The 21,572-nt window shown below is 44.0% G+C and overlaps 3 protein-coding genes across 8 annotated transcripts in view; 1 reads left to right on the top strand and 2 right to left on the bottom strand.

Moving 5' to 3' along the window:
- bcl11bb (BCL11 transcription factor B b) overlaps positions 1-3,259 on the bottom strand; it is a 30,765-nt gene extending 27,506 nt beyond the window's left edge. The window contains exons 1-2 of one of the 2 annotated variants that reach the window (XM_062411815.1): positions 3,001-3,259; positions 2,524-2,842 (exon numbers count right to left, since the gene is read on the bottom strand). In XM_062411815.1, coding sequence (XP_062267799.1) covers positions 2,524-2,587 — 64 coding nt within the window. In that variant the 5' untranslated portion in view covers positions 2,588-2,842; positions 3,001-3,259. Of the gene's footprint in view, positions 1-2,523 lie in introns of both variants that reach the window. The other variant, XM_062411816.1, reaches the window with a different exon arrangement.
- Positions 3,260-8,715: 5,456 nt separating this feature from the next.
- On the top strand, positions 8,716-15,549 carry ccnk (cyclin K). Of its 2 annotated transcripts, none has more exons than XM_062411746.1 (11): positions 8,716-8,850; positions 10,219-10,457; positions 10,836-10,917; positions 11,011-11,142; positions 11,477-11,582; positions 11,679-11,736; positions 12,363-12,532; positions 12,635-12,843; positions 12,980-13,010; positions 13,213-13,284; positions 14,028-15,549. In XM_062411746.1, the coding sequence occupies exons 1-11, from the start codon at positions 8,842-8,844 to the stop codon at positions 14,558-14,560; spliced, it is 1,641 nt and encodes a 546-aa protein (XP_062267730.1). In that variant the 5' UTR covers positions 8,716-8,841; the 3' UTR covers positions 14,561-15,549. The 2 variants fall into 2 exon arrangements, with proteins under 2 accessions (XP_062267730.1, XP_062267731.1); XM_062411747.1 differs by having other exon boundaries at positions 8,722-8,850; positions 10,222-10,457.
- A 610-nt stretch (positions 15,550-16,159) lies between these two features.
- The window catches only part of ccdc85cb (coiled-coil domain containing 85C, b), a 46,908-nt gene continuing 41,495 nt past the window's right edge, over positions 16,160-21,572 (bottom strand). For all 4 annotated transcript variants that reach the window (XM_062411063.1, XM_062411064.1, XM_062411065.1 and 1 more), the window contains 3 exons: positions 20,339-20,431; positions 19,246-19,344; positions 16,160-18,334 (listed from right to left, as the gene is read on the bottom strand). In XM_062411063.1, the coding sequence (XP_062267047.1) occupies positions 18,245-18,334; positions 19,246-19,344; positions 20,339-20,431 (282 nt within the window). In that variant the 3' untranslated portion in view covers positions 16,160-18,244. The remainder of the gene's footprint in view (positions 18,335-19,245; positions 19,345-20,338; positions 20,432-21,572) is intronic.

Raw genomic sequence — 21,572 nt, 5'->3', positions numbered from 1 at the left:
GTTTGGTTTTTCCCCTAACGCTCCTCAGATCCTCCAGCCTGAGATGTGATCCTGGTCCTCTCAAGACCCACCCAGCTGAAGAAAACTGCCCGGAGCGACATGCAGCCTCCAGACATCGGGTGATAGGGACATGAGAAGCTTTCCGCCCATCCCGGGCTTAGAAACGCGGTGTCGCTATTAAGATATCCTTTACATACAGTAAACACAGCTCCGGTGCTGCTCTGTGCAAACACATCTCTGCAGATAAACGCTCACAGACGCACATTGTTCTCGATCGACTGGGAGCAAATAATAACGTGTGTGTTCAAAAGGGCCTGTTTTGGCATTGCATCTTCGGTGGGTTTGCAATAGAGGGGAGAGGGGAGAAAAAAATAATACCTGAAAGGCCAGCACTGTCTTAATCTTGCACTTGTGTGTCTCAGGTCAATGTCTCAGCTCGAGGCCACAGTTAAACAAGCAGCGTGTGTCATGTGAGAGAACAGGTAGGACGAGATTCAGGCCCTTCGGATGACCCAGCTCTCACAGCAGCCTACTGTACGTGCTCTGATGGCCACTTCGGCAAAACTTTAACCCGTGCACGATCGAGCTGAACGCCAAGCGTTTGGCAGCATTTTGCAAACCGGCACATCTCGACTTCAGTTAGAGGTTTGACACTTTCATGTTGTTCACAGAGAAGTCAGCGGTGATTAAAAGGGAGCTCTCGAAACCAGTCATTAAAAGAATGAGGGGAGAAAACAGTCAGTAAAGAAAGTAAAGAAATGTATTCAAGATAATCAGTGACAAATAATTATAATTCAAACCATAGCTTATCTGCATGCAGCAAAACAAGTTCCTGCAGTTGTTTGAACCTGCTGACTGTACATCAGGTGCTTAAAGGCTTTTGTGGAACATATGCAAAAAAGATGTCAATCAAAATGACCTATGGCCGGAAGGATGGGCGGCAAATATTTGACAGTTAGTCCAAATTTGTACAACTTCCCCAAAGACAAATGAAAATATGATATATACGTTGCCATTTTTTTTTCTAATAAATCATGCAGGTAAATGATAAGCACACACACACATGCACATGCCTGAGGTGAAACTGTACAGTGGTGCTCGAGTTTTTTTGCACAGCTGAAAATGTGCATCAGCTCGATCTCCATCTTAATCAACTGACAGACAGCTCTGTGAGAAATAATACAGAGGCAGATCAATAGTCAGGCTGGATCGATATTTGTCATCAGCCTAAAATCTGCTGAGGGTGCATCACACACTTCCACAGCAACACAAAACAAAAACACTCCGAACATTTATAATTTCATACTGACATGATTATTCCAATGATCAATGATTAGGGCCATAGTCTAAACGGGTCGGGTGGGACGGAATGCGTCTGTAACCCTCTTTCAGCACAAAACCAGACTGTCCAAAGATTACATCATGAACTTCTGCAATGAATTACCCAGATTAGGGCCTCTATGAAATTGGATTTAGGCAAAGCAGAGTGCTGGGAGATGAAGGTTAGATTGATATAATTGATTAGAAATTGGATTGTGCGACTTTTTAATCGCATGCTCCGAAAATAAGAAAATAAAATAATCCTGCTTCAGATTTAATCCGTGCAATTTAATCACATTTTTGGTTCGCAGCTCTGAAAGCATCAGGAGTTCGCACCCCTGCGTTTTAAAAAACTATTGCATCAATAATACCAGTTTAAAAAAAAGTTCAGAGTGTGGTTGGATTGTGCACGTTGGACTTATTTTTGTACACATCCTTGATTTTATGTGCGTTTTTAAAATGTAGTTAAAGCACAGATGCGTGTGTGTGTGTGTGGTTGTGTGTGTGCGTGTGTGCGCGCGTGCGTGTAGGTGCGTGCGTGTGTGTAAAAAATAAAGATACAATTAAAAATTGAGGTACAAGTTTGCGCAAAACTCAGCAAACAACTGTGGCCTTATTTTGTGTTTATTAACAAAGTGAACACAAATATAAACAAAGTGCCACATGTTGCAATATGCTGGGAAAAAAATATAAAATTGTGTTGTAGTGGTTTACAAACTCATACACAGGCCACGCAATAGTGCGAGCACACGCAATCACACGCTCACACACACACTTTGTCAGACAGTCCAAGTGTATCTGTCATTAGATCTCTCGTAGTAAAAGTCATGTGAAGCCTCAAAGGGCACATTTTAAATATTGGCCTCCTGAATACTTTAAATAAAATAGTGAAGTTTAAAACCATTATTAATCCACGTTATTACTCTAATCCAGACTAAGAGTGTGTTAAAAGAACGGTATGGTGTTGTGGTTTTCACTTTATCACATTGTGAATTAATTCCCACAAATCAGATAAATATTGCGTAATTTACTTGTTTGTTTTGCTCATTTTTAAAATCCTAACGCATGTGCACGGTTAAGATCTTTCCCCCCACAAATACTTATATTCTTTGCTGAAAATCAATTTGTACCAAAGACAAATTTACAAATAATTGTACAAGTAAAGTCAACGAGAGACGATGGAGAAGACAGAGTTAAACTCACCTTGAACTGTCTCCCTGTGCGACAACGATAAGTGCTGCGGGTTCACCTGCTTGCGGCGGGACATTGCCCCGGCATTTACTCTGGCATCGCCCGGTGAACGGCACTTGGAGTCGGCTTGCACCGTGGTGTCGGTCTGCTCCGGAACGCAGGAGACCAACTTTCCCCTCCTTTGCCTAAATCCCTCCGCTATTCACAGTCTCCGAGCCGCAGCTTCTGATGCGCCCTGCGGGAGGTGAAGGGGTCGGAGCGGAGCGCAATTTATAGATGCAAGACCAGTTTGTCCACAAATGTCCGACCGCGTCTTCGCAGGACTCAACACCTGGATTGAGGAAGCCAAAGTGCAAGTGTTTTAGGAAGCAGTCGGCTTTAAGTGGCCGATGAGCTGATATGTGCGCAGGTAGGTAATATTTTGCAATGAGCTTTTTTTTTTTTGTTTGTTTCAGACAGAAAAAGACAGAAGAATCCTGGACTGCCCACCTCTGCAGCGACCGTGGTGGCAGATGAAGGACGGCGCACTCCACCGGCGATAGGTATTGGCTCTTATTTGTTTCCTGTCCCCCTTTTTTTTTCTTAATTCTAATAGTATGATTATATCATCTGGGGTCAAGCGGCTGCTGATTATTCTAGGGTTCCCTACAGTCCTTCGATTTCAGCAGTGGTGCGCTAAAATGACCCTTTGGCACTGACTCCTCCTGCGCGTTTTGGCATCGGCGCGCGGAGCGGCAACTCTTGGCTCTGGTGGCAGTAGCCTCGCTGATTGAAAGAGGGAGGGAGGGAGAGAGAGAAGAGAGAGAGAGAGAGAGGGGGAGTGAGCAGGCGGGCAGACAAGACACCTCCTCCTCTTTCTCGACCAACAAGCAGAGGTCCAATGTTTCCCAGCGCCCAACAGTGTCGAGGCTACTTCATGTTGACTCGCGCGACGACAGAGGCGCTGTTTGGGAGGAATCTATACGCAGCCTGTGTGTGTGTGTGTGTGTGTGTGTGTATGTGTGGGTGGGTGTGTGTGTGTGTGTGAGATCGGGGGTTGTCTCCAGTGGAGTGGGGCTGGGTTCCAAGTTCAAGTGCGAGTCCGAGCCGTTTGCGCTTCACCCACCGCAGACATGTGAGGGCGCGGGGCAGCAGCGCGCGGACACCAGAGCAGAGGGGAAGTTGGCTCGTGTGTGGGCCACGAAAGTGAAATAAAGACCCGATCATGGTGTCTGTCTGCCCTTCTTCCGTAGTGTTAGCCCCCACATTATTATCTCCACCTGAGACCCAGTGGCCATTCCATCCAAAGTGCATGATGTCAAAGTATCAGGATTTCCCTTTTAGCACGTTACATCCCCCCCCCCCCCCCCCACACACACACACACTTGCTTTGATCGGTTTACAACTTCCCTCTTCCACTCGACGCCAGCTGTAATTTTGCGGCCATGTCATTAGGACGTCCTTTTAAAATGACAAAGCCCAACCACTCACTCCGAGATCAGCCCCAAATAAACAGTTGACTTTAGATAGTCCATGCTATTGTTGCATTCTCTGCTTTGTAAATGACCAAAGAGCACTACCAAACACCACGGCACACGAATGCAAAAAAAAAAAACAACCACACACCTCTTTCTTTCCACATTGGATCAGAGGAGGGGAGAACCGGCACGCTGCATCTTTGTTGTTTTGGATAATTTAAACATGTTGTGAGGCAACAGTACCCTCTGTTGGCACAGTCTGGAGACATTACAAACCTGTTCAGGGGGCAAAGCCTTCACACGGCGCTGCTGCTACTAGTCCACTCTTTATTTTTTTTAAAGCGAAGCCTCTGTTCAGAATCGGAGAGGGTCCTTGAAGAGCAGATCAGGTTCACTCAGTGGCAATTAATGGCACTAATGGGCAATCATTCCGCACATGATTCACTGTATTCCTTCAGATCAGTGTACGCACACAGATAAGGGTTTGGTGTGGGGCTGCAGCTCGGCTAAGCACGTCCTCGAGGTTCTTTTTTTTTAACCGCGCCGACCAATTCAAAAGTGTGCCGTGCTGTAATTTTGGGCTGGAATGCATTGTTGAATAAAAACAAACGGCTAATACCGGCGTTTAAAGTTGACACTATTTCCTGGCGGATCGGCGGAGAAGTGTGCAGTTATATAGCAATACATTTTATAGTCGGGCCATTAATAAATCATGGTGGGCAATTTTAAGAGCATTAGAAGTTTGATTGCTTCGGGGCAGGCCTAGGGGACTTTCAGGACAGTAATTATTTATATAAATGAAATGTCATCTCAGCTCTGGCTCAAGTAGACATAACCTCAGCAGACTCCACATGGAAACACTACAGCACAACAGCTATCTTTCAGGGATAGGCCGCGCGCGTTGTCAAGCATATTGCTTTGACTGGAGCGCATAAATTTGGTATGTGATATTACATGAAATGTCTTCTTCCTCGCATCAGGCCAAGAGAGCAACAGCAGTCTTGGACACATTGGATACTGAAGGAAAACATTATTCCCAGTCCATACACACACACACCCACACACACACACACACACACACACACACACACTCTTGCCATCCCTTCTGGCTGCAAGCAGCTCCTTGATCCTTACCCATGGGTGTCTCAATAATACATCAATGTCTCCATTATAGCTTGTATCTGCTGGCTCTGGGCAAAGGCAGTTTAAGCTGGGTTGCACAGGGCCAACATACCACAAATACCCTGCTTGTGGACACAGGAAAGGTTTTAAGTCCAAAGTGTTGCCTCTGAGGAGACATGCATCTCGCGTGGTAAGTGCCACCGCTGAATGCCAAATACCTGAACACACCGCAGGGCAGTTGCCTACACCGGAGAGGAGGATATGCGGCATTGAAAGCTTTGTCCAAGCAACACGGGACATTGTGTTTACAGTTCAGCTCCTTTACCAAAATGGCCGAGGATTTTAACGAGATCCCGGGCACTTGTAATTTATGTTAAAACACAGAAATTAGCCCAAGGACCAGGTTCAACTCTTGCACATCACTGGACATAAGTACATGCCATTTAACTGGCTCCGATTCTGGGTCACAACCTTCATCACATCCTTTTATCCTCCATTTTTCATGTCTCTCCCATCTGTTTACTCTCTGAAGAATACCAAAATAACATTAATATCTTAAAATAGCCTGGCGTATATGAACGACAACTGCACATAATGCAATTTTTAAGAGCTTAAAGAGAATTAAAAGTGTACTCTGGGGTCAAGTGTACGAACGGGTCAGAGCAGCCATTTCTGATGTGTTTAACCACAATGTGACAGGACCGACATAAACAATGAAAGGTCCACTCCAGGACAGCTCATGGTAATATGAATATTGCTCTGGGATTTGCTTATAGTTGGTGCTTCATTATGCAATGTTTAATATTAATAAAGAAAGTACAAGTATATATTATTCATAAGCTGATTTACTGTGGCTGCTGTGTGTGTGCGTGTGTGTGTGTGTGTGTGTGTGTGTGTGCACTTGGACTTGAGTGACAGATTGAGATGCTCCCTTGCTACGGGCAATACAACCAGACAAGGCTCTTACTTTTCTACAGGACACATCCCGACAATTTCTACCACAGTTAAGAGGATTTGTCCGAGCACGGCTGAATGTATAATACATGCAGATGCCAAATTTTAATTTGGACCAAGTAAATGATTCAATGCCCGGGTTTTTTCTTGGAAGAGAGGCCGGTGGGGGGAATGGAGAGAGCACAAGATGTTAAATGTTGCCTGCACTTACACTGCAACATTTAAAGCAGGTCAGTAGACATACTAGTCATTGGGGCGGGGACACGTTTAAATGAGGTGAAATTGACCCCCCAAAAAACTGAATTTGTTAACAATTGTTAATAATAATAAAACTGTTATGCTATGACAACAAGCAAATGAGCACGCCATCCGAAATATTCACTAAGGTGTCGTGCAGCTCATGTTCTGTTTCTGGCAGCTCTGCATGCGGTTTGTCCAATATCCCTTTTCCACCAACGCAAACCAGGTTCCAGTTCCAGGCTGGTGCTAGTGCTGGTTCGCAGTTGCTTTTTCACAGGCCATTGCAGCTCAAACACTCAAAGACTGTTTTTTATCATATCGATATATTTCTTATTTACCTTAAAATCATCATTCATTGAATCTCACTTTCTTACTTTTGTTGTATTTCTCGGCAACAACTGCCCCTGCGGTAGATTTTTTGCTTTTTTCAGCTCTAGCCTTCAGGTGTTTAAATAATATCCATCGTTTAGGGTTTGATGAGTGGTGAAAAAATTTAATTATTTCCATGCAGCCATTGTAAAATTGTATTGGTCACAGATAGCTGTAACATGCCACCTGTTGGCTATAGGGCAAAACGTGATCGTGATCGTGGACCCTGGATCGTGGTGGCAGCTTATCGTGGATTATGATTACAACCATATTGCTTAGATATACAATATGCCTAGCCACATATACTACCACTATTGGCAATATCATTTTCATTACAATTGTCATTCCTGCTCCCTTCATCATTTTCTATTTCTCTTCTCATGAATGCTGTACATATTGTCATTTTGTCGATGTGCTCGGTTACAGGCAGATTCTATTTCATTTCTGTCCGTCCTGGGAGATCCCTCACGTGTGGCTCTCTCTGAGGGAAATATCCCCTGTATATCTTGTTTTTTTCCCCCCCAGTTTTTTGTCTCTCTTGTTGAGGGTTAATGACACAGGATGCACCTTATTAAGCCCTGCGAGAAAAAGGGTGCCTTGTGAACATGGGCTGCCGGCCATACAAATAAATTCAATAAGAATGGTTTATTGATTTGAGTTTTGTGTGATTTGGGTTTTGTGGGATTTGTTTCAATCATCAATCAATAAAATTGTATTTGTATAGCCCATATTCACAAATCACAATTTGTCTCGCGGGGCTTAGCAAGGTGTGACATCCTCTGCCCTTAACCCTCAACAAGAGTCAAGAAAAACGACCCAAAAACCTTTTAACAGGGGAAAAAGAACGTAAAAACCTCAGTGAGAACCGCATGTGAGGGATCCCTCTCCCAGGATGGACAGAAGTTCAATAGATGCCACTTGTGATGGGGAGAATCAGAAAAACTATGAGTGGCTGCAGCATTGATAAGAAGAAACAGTTTGTAGCATAATGGAAGGTAAATTAATTGATGAATTATTGTCAATAAAGATAGTAGACATATGGTTTACCAAGCAGTCTTGTTGTAATCATAGTCCACGGTCAGCAGCCACCACGGCCATGATCCACCATCACGATCTGATATGATAAGAGGGAAAAAGAAGAAAGGGAAGCTGGAAAGAGAAGCTCCATGTGTCATGTGTCCCCGACATTCTAGAGCTATAGCAGCGTAGCTTAGAGCAGGTCTAAGATAAGCCTGGACCAGCTCTAACTATAAGCTTGATCATAAAGGAAGGTTTTAGGCCTACTCCTAAATGTAGAAAGGGTGTCTGCCTCCCTGAACCGAAACTGGGAGGTGATTCCACAGGAGAGGAGCTTGAAAGCTGAAAGCTCTACTCTTCTTTGAAAGACTTTAGGGATAACAAGTAAGCCTGGATTCTGGGAACGCTGTGCTCTAGTGGGCTGATATGGCACCATGAGCTTTTTAATGGTGCCATATTATTAAGGGATAAGGGAGAATGTTAAATTCTATTCTAGATTTTCTTACAAACGATCTTTGTAGACAAAAACCGAAAGGTTGAAAGCATGATATTATTTTAGTCTCATTCACATCTGTTAAATAAGCTCCTTCCACTACAGGATTCAAATGAGAAGTATTCAATTTATATGTTTAATAGTTGTTTACACTCTGTCCTGTGTGTAAATGTTACACGTGTTTGATTTATTTCTTTTCATTTCCATTTAAAAACTCTTTTAAATCTTGTTTTTTGTGAAGCATATTGTTTCCAAGTATGTGGTCAATTCATAAACTGCAAAACCCAGTCCTGCCTGTGCGAGTCCACTAGTAATTATTTGTCTCCCCTTAGTGGATGTTATTGGAACCAACACATTTCCTCATATTCAAAATAAATGGTGTTGTTGTTATTCCTTCTGCTGGGATTTCAAAAGGCCGGATATTTAAATTGTAATAAACATCAATCAAAGCACGAGCTAAATCCATTCAGCAGAGGAAAAGAAAAACTAAAATCGAACCGAGGCACACGATTGCCAGATATCTTGCGTCGTGACGTCATCGCGTGACGCTCTGCCCAATGGCGATGCCCTTGTTACAATGGGGTCTGTTGTGGATCACTCGTTTCCCGACTTATCGTGAATAACTGCGGATCTGCTCGTTCGGTTGTGTGTTCTGTGTGATTTCTCCAGTACGGCTACATGCTAAAGGTAAGAGTCGTGTTCGGCTGCGGGCGGACGGAACCGATCAGGCCGAAATCGAGCTACTTCTGACAGGTTGCGGAGCTCTGAGCCTCAGCGGTGATGGCACCTCGAGTCAGTTTAGCTAGCCGAGGTTAGCTTAGCTGCTAGATGCGGCGGGCGAACACACTCCGGCCGCCTGTACATGGAAGGTTTCTTTTGTTTTAAGATGCTGCTGTGTTCATGCGACATCCCCTGACGTAGCTTACACATTGTGTTCCAGGCAGGTTTGATAATTAAGCCCCAGTGAGCTAACTTTAGCGACTGCTAACGAGATGCTAACACCCACTAATGTTTCCTCTCAATTAGCATTACGAAGCTAACTTTTTCGGTAAGCTAATTGCGAGGAGGGGCGTCTTCTGGATCCACGTTAATCGCTTCATTTCGTGTTTTGAGTTGTTGGTGTGCTGTTTTTACAGCTACAGGGTTCATGTCAGGTGTAGTTTACCCATGAATGAACGAGAGAAGGTGCAGGGACACACTGTCTTTTCTCTGTGCTCCTCCTGGTTGTTGGCTTCATACCATAAGAACTGTTAGCTGTCTGTCTAATGCAGAAATAAACAAGTTATCAATTCTGTGAAATACTTGGTTCCGAGCTAAATGCATATCATTCACACTGATTTCTGTCTTCCTTATTTCACACTGGGTGGATTAGAGGAACGTTGCTACATCCTGCTATATGTGATGACTGTAACAATTAAGGCCACTTTAAGTAATTGTACTCAAAGTAAAAGCAAATTATGAACACATGCTCATAATATTCCTTAATGTTCCACAGAGTTACCTGATGTGGCTTACACTTATTAAAAGTTACTATGAAAATCCACTGATGTTTCATAGAGTTGATAAGAGCCACCTGCTACTATGGTAGAACATCACTGTTAATCAATGAGTGGATTTAACCAACACTTAATATTCAGAATCAAAAATACTTCCTTCGGTGGAAATTTGGACAGATATATGTATATTAAGAAATTAACAATAATTACAAAGACAAAAGGTAAGCAAGAGTATAAAAAAGTGCTTCTCTCGGCTTGATTACCACTCAAAGCTATCTAAAGTAGAGTTTGTGCCATTCACACATTCATACTATGCATCTGTGTACAGCACTTTCTTTATCACACACTGTCAAAGCAGCATTCTTCTCTCTGGCACCGTCTTCGTAGAGGTCAGCTTCCCCCCCAAACAACATCACTGCCACTCTGTATCAGTTTGAGTCTGTTCAACGGGCCGTCCCAGCACACAACAGCAAACAGGATAGCATTGACAACTACCTTTGCTACCAATGCTTCTGGGTAGTAATGGCCATAACTAAACCTCTTTTTGCCATCCTCTCAGCAGTCGAGTGCAGCAGGTCCATCCAACGTTGCCTCCCCTCAGCCAATGAAGGAATCGAGAGAGAATTTCTCAATGACTGGCCAAACGATTCTGGACCACATCAAACCATGCTGGTACTGGGACAAGAAAGATTTGGCCCACACCCCATCTCAGTCCGAGGGCCTGGACTCGGCCACGGAAGCTCGATATCGGCGAGAAGGAGCCCGCTTCATATTTGACGTGGGAACCCGACTTGGCCTGTATCCTTAATTGATTTATTGACCGATGATATACTGTGCAGGTCAAGTTAATAAAGTGCTCCATGGTTTTGTTTATTCCTGATCAAAATACAGTAAATATAAACCTAACTATTCAAATTTAGAAGAAATTATACAACCAATATACAGTATTTAGGTTTGTTCACTTCACTCTTTTACAGGAGTTATTTACTTTCACTGGAATAGATGGAAAAGGAATAGTTAACAGGAAGTATAGCAGAGATAGTATGTAGTGATCATAGCAGCACAATCATAATAAACATCTTTTTATGTCAGGTTGAGTTTTCTTTTTCATACTTGTTATCTAACAATGTGTAAGTAACTGTCAATGGTCTCTGATATGTCCTTGACTGTTACCAGACACTATGACACACTGGCAACTGGGATCATATATTTCCACCGCTTCTACATGTTTCACTCTTTCAAGCAGTTCCCTAGATATGTGAGTTCAATTCACTTTTTACTTGTTGTTTTTCACGTTCCTGGAAGTATGAATAAATGTGTGGGATTAATGTTGCCATTTGCGTCTCATCAGGTGACGGGCGGTTGCTGTCTCTTCCTGGCGGGGAAAGTGGAGGAGACCCCGAAGAAGTGCAAAGACATCATTAAAACCGCCCGCAGCTTACTGAACGATGTGCAGTTTGCTCAGTTTGGAGATGACCCGAAGGTGCGGCTTCTCTTATGTTCACTCTGTTGTCTTGAGTCTCTGGTCCCTGTTAACACTGGGTGCTGTGAGTGCAAAGGGATGTTGTGCTGTACCTTTTTTGAACTGAGTCAGGGAATTTGTTCTGGTCATGGAGTTCAGAAAAGACGTTAATAGTCTTAACCAGCAGTATAGATCCCTGCCATAATATCATGAAGACCTAGAAAGAGAAAAGTAAACATGTCTGAACATTGCTGTTAATCTGCTTAAACAAGCAACCATACGATAATCTTATGTTGTAAGTCTCTGTCTCCACTCTTGATCTTTAAAGTTCTGAACATGTGTGTTTCTTCAACAGGAAGAGGTGATGGTTTTGGAGAGAATCTTGCTCCAGACTATCAAATTTGACCTGCAGGTGGAGCACCCCTACATGTTCCTGCTGCGCTATGTCAAGCAGCTGAAAGGTGAGTTGGATTAAGTATTGCATCAGATCCAAATGGTTGTGTACATTATTATGCAGCGAACAAGTGAACCGTTTTGTTTTTCCATCTTTGTTATAGGGGAAAAGAATAAAGTGTGCAAGGTGCTGCAAATGGCATGGACGTTTGTCAATGACAGGTGAGCAGCCGAACTTTCTCCCACTGTCACTCTGTGTCATACGTGACTCTGTCAGTAGTGTCATGCATATGATTCACTAAACGTGTTAAACTCACCTAACCTGTGCAATGGAAGTACTTACTTAACTGTTCCCACAATAAGTGGACTTGGCGACTGCAGGGAGAGAAAAATCAATTTCATTAGTGAAATCTTTTAAATAACTTCTTTTAAAAGCTTTAATAAAAACCTTCTTTGGAAATGGGTCTATTCCATGAAATGTTTTAATTCTGTGTCAACCTAATAAAGCACTTTGTATCTGTGTTTTGCAAAGTGCTGTAACAATAAAATTTATTTTATTAAATTATTATATGCATTGATGACATGGTAAATAAGTGAAGCAGGCTTTACAACCTGGGAAACATTGTTTTATAAAGAATGTAGTGTAAAGGGCATCAGGTTGTTACGTGGTTCAATATGTATACCACATTACAGCAATGTCTCCAACGTCGGTTTCAATCTGGCAGAGGAGCTTTATTGTTTACACCTTAACTCTCACCCACATTTCCTGACATTGTCTCTGCTGTGTTCCGGCAAACAAACAATTGTTAAAAAATAGGTTCTAAATAGTTTTCCTGTGTCCCCTCCAGCTTGTGCACCATGCTGTCTCTGCAGTGGGAGCCAGAGATTATCGCGGTTGCCGTCATGTACCTGGCTGGCCGCCTCTGCAAGTTCGACCTCCAGGAGTGGACCGCCAAGCAGTCGTCGCGCAGCTGGTGGGAGCAGTTTGTCCAGGACGTCCCGGTTGGGCTCCTTGAAGGTGCTTGTCACAAATCTACTATTCTTTGTGCCTTTCCTTTGATAATTGTCCAACCTCTTTTTCGGACTTGTCTGAACAAAAAACCTCTCTGTCGGTGTCCAGACATTTGCCACCAGATCCTGGACCTGTACTCGCAGGGCAACAAGCCCATCCCTCAGGCGATGCAGGAGAAGGAGCGTCCGCCTATTCCTCCAATCCCTGCTCCTCCTGCCCCACTCGGACCACCCCCAGTTGCCAACCCTCCTCCCCCACCCCCAAAGAAGACATCCCCTCCGGGTGGCAGCCCTGCACGCCAGCTCAAACGTTCACATGTGAATATACACTTAAATAACATTGCTGATGGCGTAACATATATTTCATCTTACAGTTAGTGCATGTATTTATAATGATTTATATATCAACACCAAGCTTACCTCAAAGGGACTCATTCACGTTTCTTTGTTTCAGACGTCCCCCAAAGATGAACCAAAGGCTCCAGGTAACATTCCTATTTAAATATTCCATTTGGGAATATAAGTAGTTGAGATCTTTAAAAATGTTGAAAAACCTCCAAGAAAGTTAGCTAATTAGCATGATATATTTTTTTAGGATTTTATGAATATTCGTGCCTACAGAAAAATGCCCTCCTTATTAAAGAAAAAAGGCTTTTGCATGTTATTAACTGGTGTGTTATTTTGCAGAACAAGTCGGGTCAAAGATCCCTAGACTGGAGAGCCCAATGCCCCCCCTGCCAACGTCGCAGCCTCCCTCAGGTAAATGTTGGTCATCTACCATCGTCAGCCAGTTTGCAAAGATGCTGCTATGCTTTAGATTCTGGCAACGTCCCTAATATTATGTTTTCATTTGAAAACACATCATCTCTTCTTCTGATGGACTAGGCGTCCCACTACTAGAGTTATAGAGCTGCTAAAACAGAAGTTCAGAAAAACTGTTGGCTCTATTTGATAAAAAAATCCGGGGCTGTGTTTTAATTTGGACGGGCAGAAACAGGGATGCTTGGAAACGAATGATGTAGACACTCGCAATCCTGTGCTCAATGGGTCTCTTTGGTCATAATGTAGCCTGCGCTGATTCAGGCCCCTATCACATGACGACACCCCGTTGTCCATTTGCCTGTCACCAAATAGGCCGATAATGAGCAGGCAGGACCCCTGCCTGAGACTCAAGCTTGGAAAGCAACCCTAAGTCCTTAGTCCTCTCAGTCTGCTTACATAATCACCAACTCGTCTGGACATAATGTTTCCCAACACACGCATAATCACATACTCCCTAACCTCTCCCAGACCAATCTGATTAGTGCTTGAGCCTGATAATGAGACCTCCTATGTGGCTGATGCCTGGTAGTCGTGGTCTGGCTGCGTGCTGTTCGCCTGGGAACAGAAAGGTTATTCGAGCTCACGTTGGACTTAGCAGCATTGTGATATTTATAGGAACAAAAATTAGCAATTTTTTTTTAACAAGAGGTTTTTCTTTGCTTTTTCTTGCCGCTCACTAGACCGCAAAGCTCCAGCTCCAGCACTTCCCACAGAGGCCGAACCAGGAAGTGAGGCTGCTCCTCCTCCCCCGCACGCGCCGCCTCCACACCAGCCCCCTCCGCTGCCCCATCGCCCTCCTCCGCCGCCGCCCTCCAACTATATCATGTCCACCACCAGCTCCTACATGTCCGGGGAGGGCTATCAGAACCTGCAGTCCATGATGAAGACGGAGGGCCCCTCCTACGCCCCCATGCCGCCCAGCTATGCTCCTCCATTACCGCAATACCACCAACACGTGTATCCGCCGCCTGCAGCACCACCTCCAGGCCCTCCACCTCCTCCTTCCACCTACCCGCCACCCAGCTTGGCCCCGGCCTATCCGCCTCCAGGTTACAATAGCTACCCTCCGCCACCACGTATGCCACCAGGGCACGTGCCTCCAGGAATAGGCCTTCCACCTACAGGGTACCCGCCTCCTGTGCCAGGACAGCAACAAGTCCCCCTGTCCCTTCCACCCGGCATGCCCCTGAACCGGGGTGGATGGATGAGATGAGTGTGATCCTCTATGAACTGAGACTGGGGAGGAAACGCTCTCTGAGAACAACCGGGAACTGGTGTTATTCTGGTACAAAGGAAAAGAAGCAGTTTCACCTCCACCAGGACTCCTGATAAACAGTTTCTAGGGTCTTGATTAAAGTTTTATCAGCAGATAGTCTTAAGAAGAAAAGTGAGGGGTCGACTGGTTTGTTATGAGAATCCAAAGTGCTTCTGCGAGATCGTAGTAAGAATCTGGAAATATTTCAAAAGTAAGCGACTTAAGTCCAACCTGGTGTTCCCAATTCCAGGGTCTTGTAACAAACACTGTTTACTCATTGTTTGGGTTCTGGGAATGTACCAGGAAATAGTGACACCCTGTTTTCTCCCCCCACCGATTTCGCTGTTGTTTTTTAGTTTTGTCAAGCATGCTCCTTCGCTAATCATGGGGAGATGAGATGTACTATTTTTACTTTACCTTTAAATGGATAAAAAGGTTGACTTATTCCCTTCTGTTTTTCTATCACCCTCATCTTGTTTGTTTTTTCCTGAATCTCCAATCCATCCTAGTGTTGCAGAGATAAAACAGTGTAGTAGAATCTTGGTTTTATATAAAAACATCCATACAACTGAAGGAGACATGCTGTATATTCAAACATTTCCTTGAGTGTACATGCTGTTTATTTGTTTCAGTCTTGTATTCTGTGGAAACAGAGGTTCTGTCCGTTGCAAGATGTTTCTTTACCTTTGTTACTAATTTCCTGTTGCATTATTTTCATTGCAACTGCACAACACAAACACCGTTATCAAACCCAACAACATCTTACACTGGACATTCTAAGGTTTATTTGTACATATCTGATCTTTTCATCCGGACAGATTTGTTTTGCGTTTCTATCCATACGTGCCTTAGTCAGGCCTCTTTCTTTCTCTGTACGCTGCACGCAGCTTTGGTTTTGTGTCTGAGTGGCACTTAAAACAATAAAAACTGGCTTTTCCTACTTTAAACTGCCTTGTATGTTTTCAGTGTGTATAAGGTGAAAATGTGGATTGTACAGAAGTGGCTCCCAACCTTTTGTTTGCCTGAAATGCCCTCACAGCTGTGGCAGATAAATTGCAGAACTTATGTTCTCTGGACAGGATTATAAAGTGATTGCCAGAAAAAAGTTTCAGAGCCAGAGGGTAAACGCGTTTCAAGTTTGATCAGGAGCTTACTAGTTACTTAAATGCTAAATTTTCTAAAACTGTACTTTTATTTTAATCCGTGACAAATTAATTATTTGAATCAAATCACTTTCTATTTTTTCCATTGACTTCATTAGTTGAGTTTTCCACTCGCCTGTGCAAGAGTAGAGATCTTGTTTGGAAACAAGTCTTGATTTAATGTCCAGTCCTGCACCAACAGGGGGCAGCCTACACTCATCCACTATGGAAAACATGTTGTTGGCCCCAGTAGATAAAAGACACTTGTTGTGACACTTCTATCATGAAGCAATTTTCTTTTTCTTTTCTAAAACTGAACTTTCCGTTTATCCCTTTTATATATTATTAGAGATGACATGAAAGATATTCATGTCATCTCTGAAAGTGATACAAAAAAAGGAGTTCCAGTCATGTGAGTTATTGCAGGAATTGACATTTATTGACGCTGTAGACTCTAGGATTCTTTACTGTGGTTTTAGCATATAGGCAGAAAGAAAAGAAACACTATAGATGTTTGTTAAAAAATACCAAATCAAATCACCATGCAGAAAAACGTGGCACATCTCAAATCAAATGCCATATATATAGAATATTTATATATAGAAAGTATTCAAAATTGTATCATGGCTTCAAATCAGTTCCTAGAAAAAAGGACACTTTTAAAAACATACTTTGATTTATCATTATTATTATTTTGACCCATTATTTGAGAGAGCAGAGGTGCATGGCAGGCAGCCTCAGAAATGTTCTAATTTGGAACAAATAACGATAGAGGTGGGAGAGCCCGAGCTGCCAGCCATTAAATGGACCTATCCGATCCATTCAACATGACTCAGCAGTTCCAGACAGCGATCCCATCTCTATCTGACACCTGGCAATAAATACTGTGACGAACAGCGTTTTGTTCATTCTGACATCAAGAAATACTCATTTTTAAATGTTAGTGTTTTTCAAAAAAAGACATCTAAGGGAAGACTTATCTCTTGTATTCTAAGAAACAACAACTTTAAGAAACATGCGCTGCGTAAACACACCTGCTGAATCCATGACTTCAGAAAAGGTCAGAGCAGAAGAAATCAAATAAACCGAAACAGACCTTTTCATCTACTGACGATATAAAACCAAAGAACTCAGAGCGATCCCAAAAAGGAGTCAGAACTGAACCTGGGGGGGGGGTTAGTATTTGGTCTTGACATTTTTATCAGCATTAATGGGACGAGGCTTTTAGCATGGATTCAGCAAATGTCTTCAGCTTTCTTCAACCGTGCTGCAACCGGGGTTCAAACAACAGAAGAGAGGATTCACAGGCAGATGCTACAGCTGCAAGAGAAGCTTTCATTTTCCTTTTACACACCCACATGCACACACACTCACTCTCTCAATCTCTTTCTCTCTCTCACACATACACACACTCTCACAGTCACAGATGGGCAAAGGTAAAGCTGTAGCCCTCCCAACCTGAGAAAATGATTGTCGAGCATGCACACAGCATACAATTTTAGTTAATTTCACAAAGTAAGAAAGCGATCGATCCAATAAACTCATGGATGGTTTGATTCCAAATGGCCTTGATACTTTTTCCGGACGTTACACAGAAGGAGGATTAATAGCGAATCACCTGGAAGAGAATATTAATAATAATAATAACAACAAAATTAAAGTTAATAACCCAAACCCTGTTTAAGGTCCGGCAGCGTGTGCTTTTTCGAACTAGATTATTGATCACATGGCCACGCTAGAATACAAAACAGATAAAAGTAAAATCAACAATAACAATGAAGTAGTGCCATACATAATATACACAAGTTGACAGTGATCTCTAGACTTCATTATCCATAGTCTCATGAGCAAAAAGGCGCTAGGTCACAGTGGGTTTCACTCGGTTAACACTTTAGAATGCTACTGCTAGTTACACTCGCTGACCACTAGGGGGAGGGCGATACATGTGACAGGGGGTAGGGTCTCTATGGGAGGTACAGTACTATCACGACTTCTCTGAAGATACGGCCACGACGCTGCCTTCACGTCCAAACGTCTGAGAACACTCCGCCCCCCTGCAGCCGAATGAGTCCTGTGCTTGAAACCATGTCACGGCGCTGGCTTTGTGTAGCGTAGCTTTTGCTCTGCAGGACTACAAGTGGTGTGTGTGTTTGTGTGTGTGTGTTTGTGTGTGTCTGTAGGGGTTTTACAGGAGAGATCGTCGTGGAGCTGGTTAGCTTCGGAAATGCGACAAAGAAATGTGGCGAATCAGTGAAACTAGCTGCCAGTAGTCAATGTAAGCTCTGAGAGATTAAAAACATGGAAAGTACATGTGACTAACAGGTCCGTTTATGTGTCTATCTTAGCCCGTGTCGATAGCGTGCTTGTTGAAGGAGCACTGTAGGCAGTGGGGAGCACGGCATTATGGGTCCTGGTAGTAAGAGGTGGTTTCAGGTGAGTGCAGGTGCTGTAGATCCCCATCTCTCGCTCTTTCTCCCTCCATCTCTCGCCGGCTGCTGTGCTACAGCGGCCCTTTGAACTGGTTCCCAGAGAGGTGCTGTCTGACGGACAGCTTTGATCCCGCCGCATCTCCCAGCTTTCTCCACACCACCTGCAAAACACAAGCCGAGAGAGAGAGAGCAGGTGAGAGGAGGAAGAGGAAGAATGAGGAGGGAGACGTGCGGATCGAAAGGCAGACAGGCAGAGGCTCCGCATGAAAATTGGATTTTCCTCTTCAAGAGTGACAACTTCAAATGCTCACAGTTGGACTTTGAGCTGCAAAGACGCGAAGCGCACACACACACGCACATGACAGAGGAGCTATCTCTGTATCCATCCTCTGTCTCTGCGAGGCTTCTCTCTGCTGCTGAGTGAGAGTGAGGGAGAGAAAGGGGCCCCCGGGGACCCCAGTGATATTACAGAGGTACCATTGTAGTGCTCCCCAGATTCCTGGCCTGTAACATACCTCTGCCGGGCCCAGATAGCCCTGGCTCTCATTTTCTCTCTCGCTCTCTTTTTCACTCTAATCAGCGAACCTTTTTATCCCGGATCAGGCCTTTCAGCACCAACAGAGAAAGATAGAGGGAGACGAGGGGGGAGAGGAAGAATGGAGGGGTTGAGGCCGAGGCTGGTGGGGGGCGGGGGGGTTCTTTCCCCTTGCTGCTCCAGTCTAATTGCTCTGACAGCTCAACTACGAGCCTCTTTTTATTCAGGGCTTCCAGTTTAGAGTTGGCTTCGTAGCAGGGCGGGTGGGTGCGGGGATGGGGGAGTGGGCGAGAGAGAGAGAGAGAGAGAGAGAGATGCCTGGGACACTTCTGCAAGTGTCATTCCGAAACCAAGTGAGTGTGAATAAGGCGTCGCTCATTAGCGAGAGCAGCTCAGAAACCCGACCTAATTTGCACCCAGCGGAAGAGAACTAAAAACCCTGACACACAGAGCAAACGGGAACATTATGCACATGAGTCGCTCTTGTTTGCTGCTGAGGGGTCAGCAGGAGAAGAGTATTCAGGTTGTTGCTCTTACGTTGCACATCTCTCGCACGATGGCCTTCTCTTTCTCACTGAGATCGTCCTCGTAGTCCTCAGGAACCTGCTTGTCCAGGTTCTCGTGGACCTCCAGCACCTGAGGGCAGACACAGAGATGCGAGTGAGTGAGTGTGTGTGTGTGTGCGTGTGTGTGTGTGTGTCAACTGATATGTTACATTAATAAATTAATTGCATGTGGTCATGTGTTTTAAGCAGCATTTTAGGCAAAGTTGTATGAGAGCTGTATAATCTTAGATTTCAAGAATAATGTTGAGTCATTATGAGAGTAGAGTCGTTGTGGTCCACGTTCCTGTCCTTCTGGATCCAAAACCTCGAACCAGTCTCATTGTTTCTTGAGAAACTATGAAGCCCTTTTGAATATCATGCAGATGTGACCGACGATCAAGTCAACCACTCCCAAACATTTCCTCCTCCTCAAAAGAAACAACTTCCTCCATTCTTCAGAATAGACTAAGGTTCATACACAATAACTTAAGTCCTGATACTTACAATATACGATAATGTGGTGCTGCTGTGACAGAAGGTTTTTGTAATTTGTAAAACTTATACTTAAGTTATATTTAACAAGATGCTCCACATCTCTAATTTTTAAATAGGCAACAGGTGGATCTTCAGATATCCCCCCCCCCCCTCTAAAATAGCACCTTTTTTATGACTTTACTTCTTTACCCTTTTAAGCGGAACTAAAACTCTGTCAAAAAAAAATCTGATTCAGGACTTTAAGACATCTTTTTACAGCAGTGTCAGTTTTGCATTTGACAAAAGATATTAAAGTAAAGTCAAGACTTCTGACTGAGATTGGTTTGGTGATGTGCCAACTGACGGTTTTTCCTCTGGTGAGAGAAACAATTGACCAATCAGAGCAGGCATGATTAAAACTGAGGATCTCATGTTCCTACATAGCTCGCTCCATTTACTAAAAACATGTAATAAGCACAGACGAGATCTACGCCGCTTTTCATGAACAAAAAGTTCTTCGATCGATTTGAAATATTATGAATTAACGTCCTCCATGATCAAGGAATCAGAAATCAGAAACAGAAACCTTTAAATGAAAATAACTGTGGTACCTTCATGGCGTGCACCACAGCCTCTGGCTTCTGGACACAGGACAAGTAGCCTGTGGCAGGGGAGGACTCGCTGGTCGGGAGACGACCTGTTCCCTGAGAAGAAATAAAGAAAAGAAAATTATTTATTTTTGTGCTAGATGATGCACGGATTGCGAGAGGATGTGACCTGCGACAAAGGTTAAGAGCCACGTCTGAACCCATAACATCTGGAGGACATGCTCTGCGGACTGCCACATCTGCTGTCACGCGGTTTACCCCCGTCTCCCCCTGGCGTCACACGAGCACCGACTCTCACCGAGCTCATCGCTTGACCCACGTCCGAGAAACTTTGCTCGGTAAAAACCTAAATAAATAAAACAACACTCTCTCCATATCAGTGTGTGTTTGATTTATCAGAAGAGATTCCATTCTCTGTCGTGCTGAAAATACCATCCCCTTCATCCCGGCTCAGATCACCTCGCGCCTGCTTGTGTTTTCCTTCCCCTTGCTTTCTTTTGTTTGCATCCACCAGGTTTGCAGCAGCCAGCCAGGTCTGCTACCTGCATGCACACTGTGATTTAACCTGGTGTGATGGGAGCGGCCGGCCAGAAAGAGAAGCAGGGGAGTCACGCTTGACTCATCCCACCCCCTGGTTAGTTCCAGACAGTGGCTCACTGTTTCGAGAGGGACACAGAGATCGCTGGGACACACAAAGGCAACATTCACAGCAACCTGGCATCGGGGCCGTAGCCTGATTAGACACAGCCCCGTGACTCTGTTAGCCAGGGTTCAATTCGCCGCTCACTACCATTTGAATCACCCCCCCCCACACACACACACACAAACACTCTTTGGGTGCCAGAGAGAGGCCACAAAAACCAACAGAAACAGATCAAATAATAATAACTGTTGCTGAGGCCAAGAGGGATGGTGTGTGGAAACTGTCCGTTCACATCACATCGGCCGCATGAAAAGTTGATGTTTCCCTGGTCCTGAGGGAGGTGACCTGACACATGCTCACCTGACAACCACAGGAAACAACTGTTTGTCTTACATGTGCCTTTATAACCAGCATTTATTTATTCCGGAGGTGGGAATTCTTATATTCTTGAGAGGGAGAAGGAAAAGGGTAGATGCGTTTTCAAGAGCATCGATAGAAGACAACTGGTGAATATAATGAAAAGGTTCATGTGAATTGTGGTCGTTAATTGCCCCCAAAAAAAGATCTGTTCAGCAACACACAAAAGAATCAACA

Source organism: Platichthys flesus, chromosome 18 (genome assembly GCF_949316205.1).
Source record: "Platichthys flesus chromosome 18, fPlaFle2.1, whole genome shotgun sequence".
NCBI lineage: Eukaryota > Metazoa > Chordata > Actinopteri > Pleuronectiformes > Pleuronectidae > Platichthys > Platichthys flesus.
The sequence above is the reverse complement of the archived record's forward strand: the minus strand, read 5'-3'. Positions and strand labels throughout refer to the sequence as shown.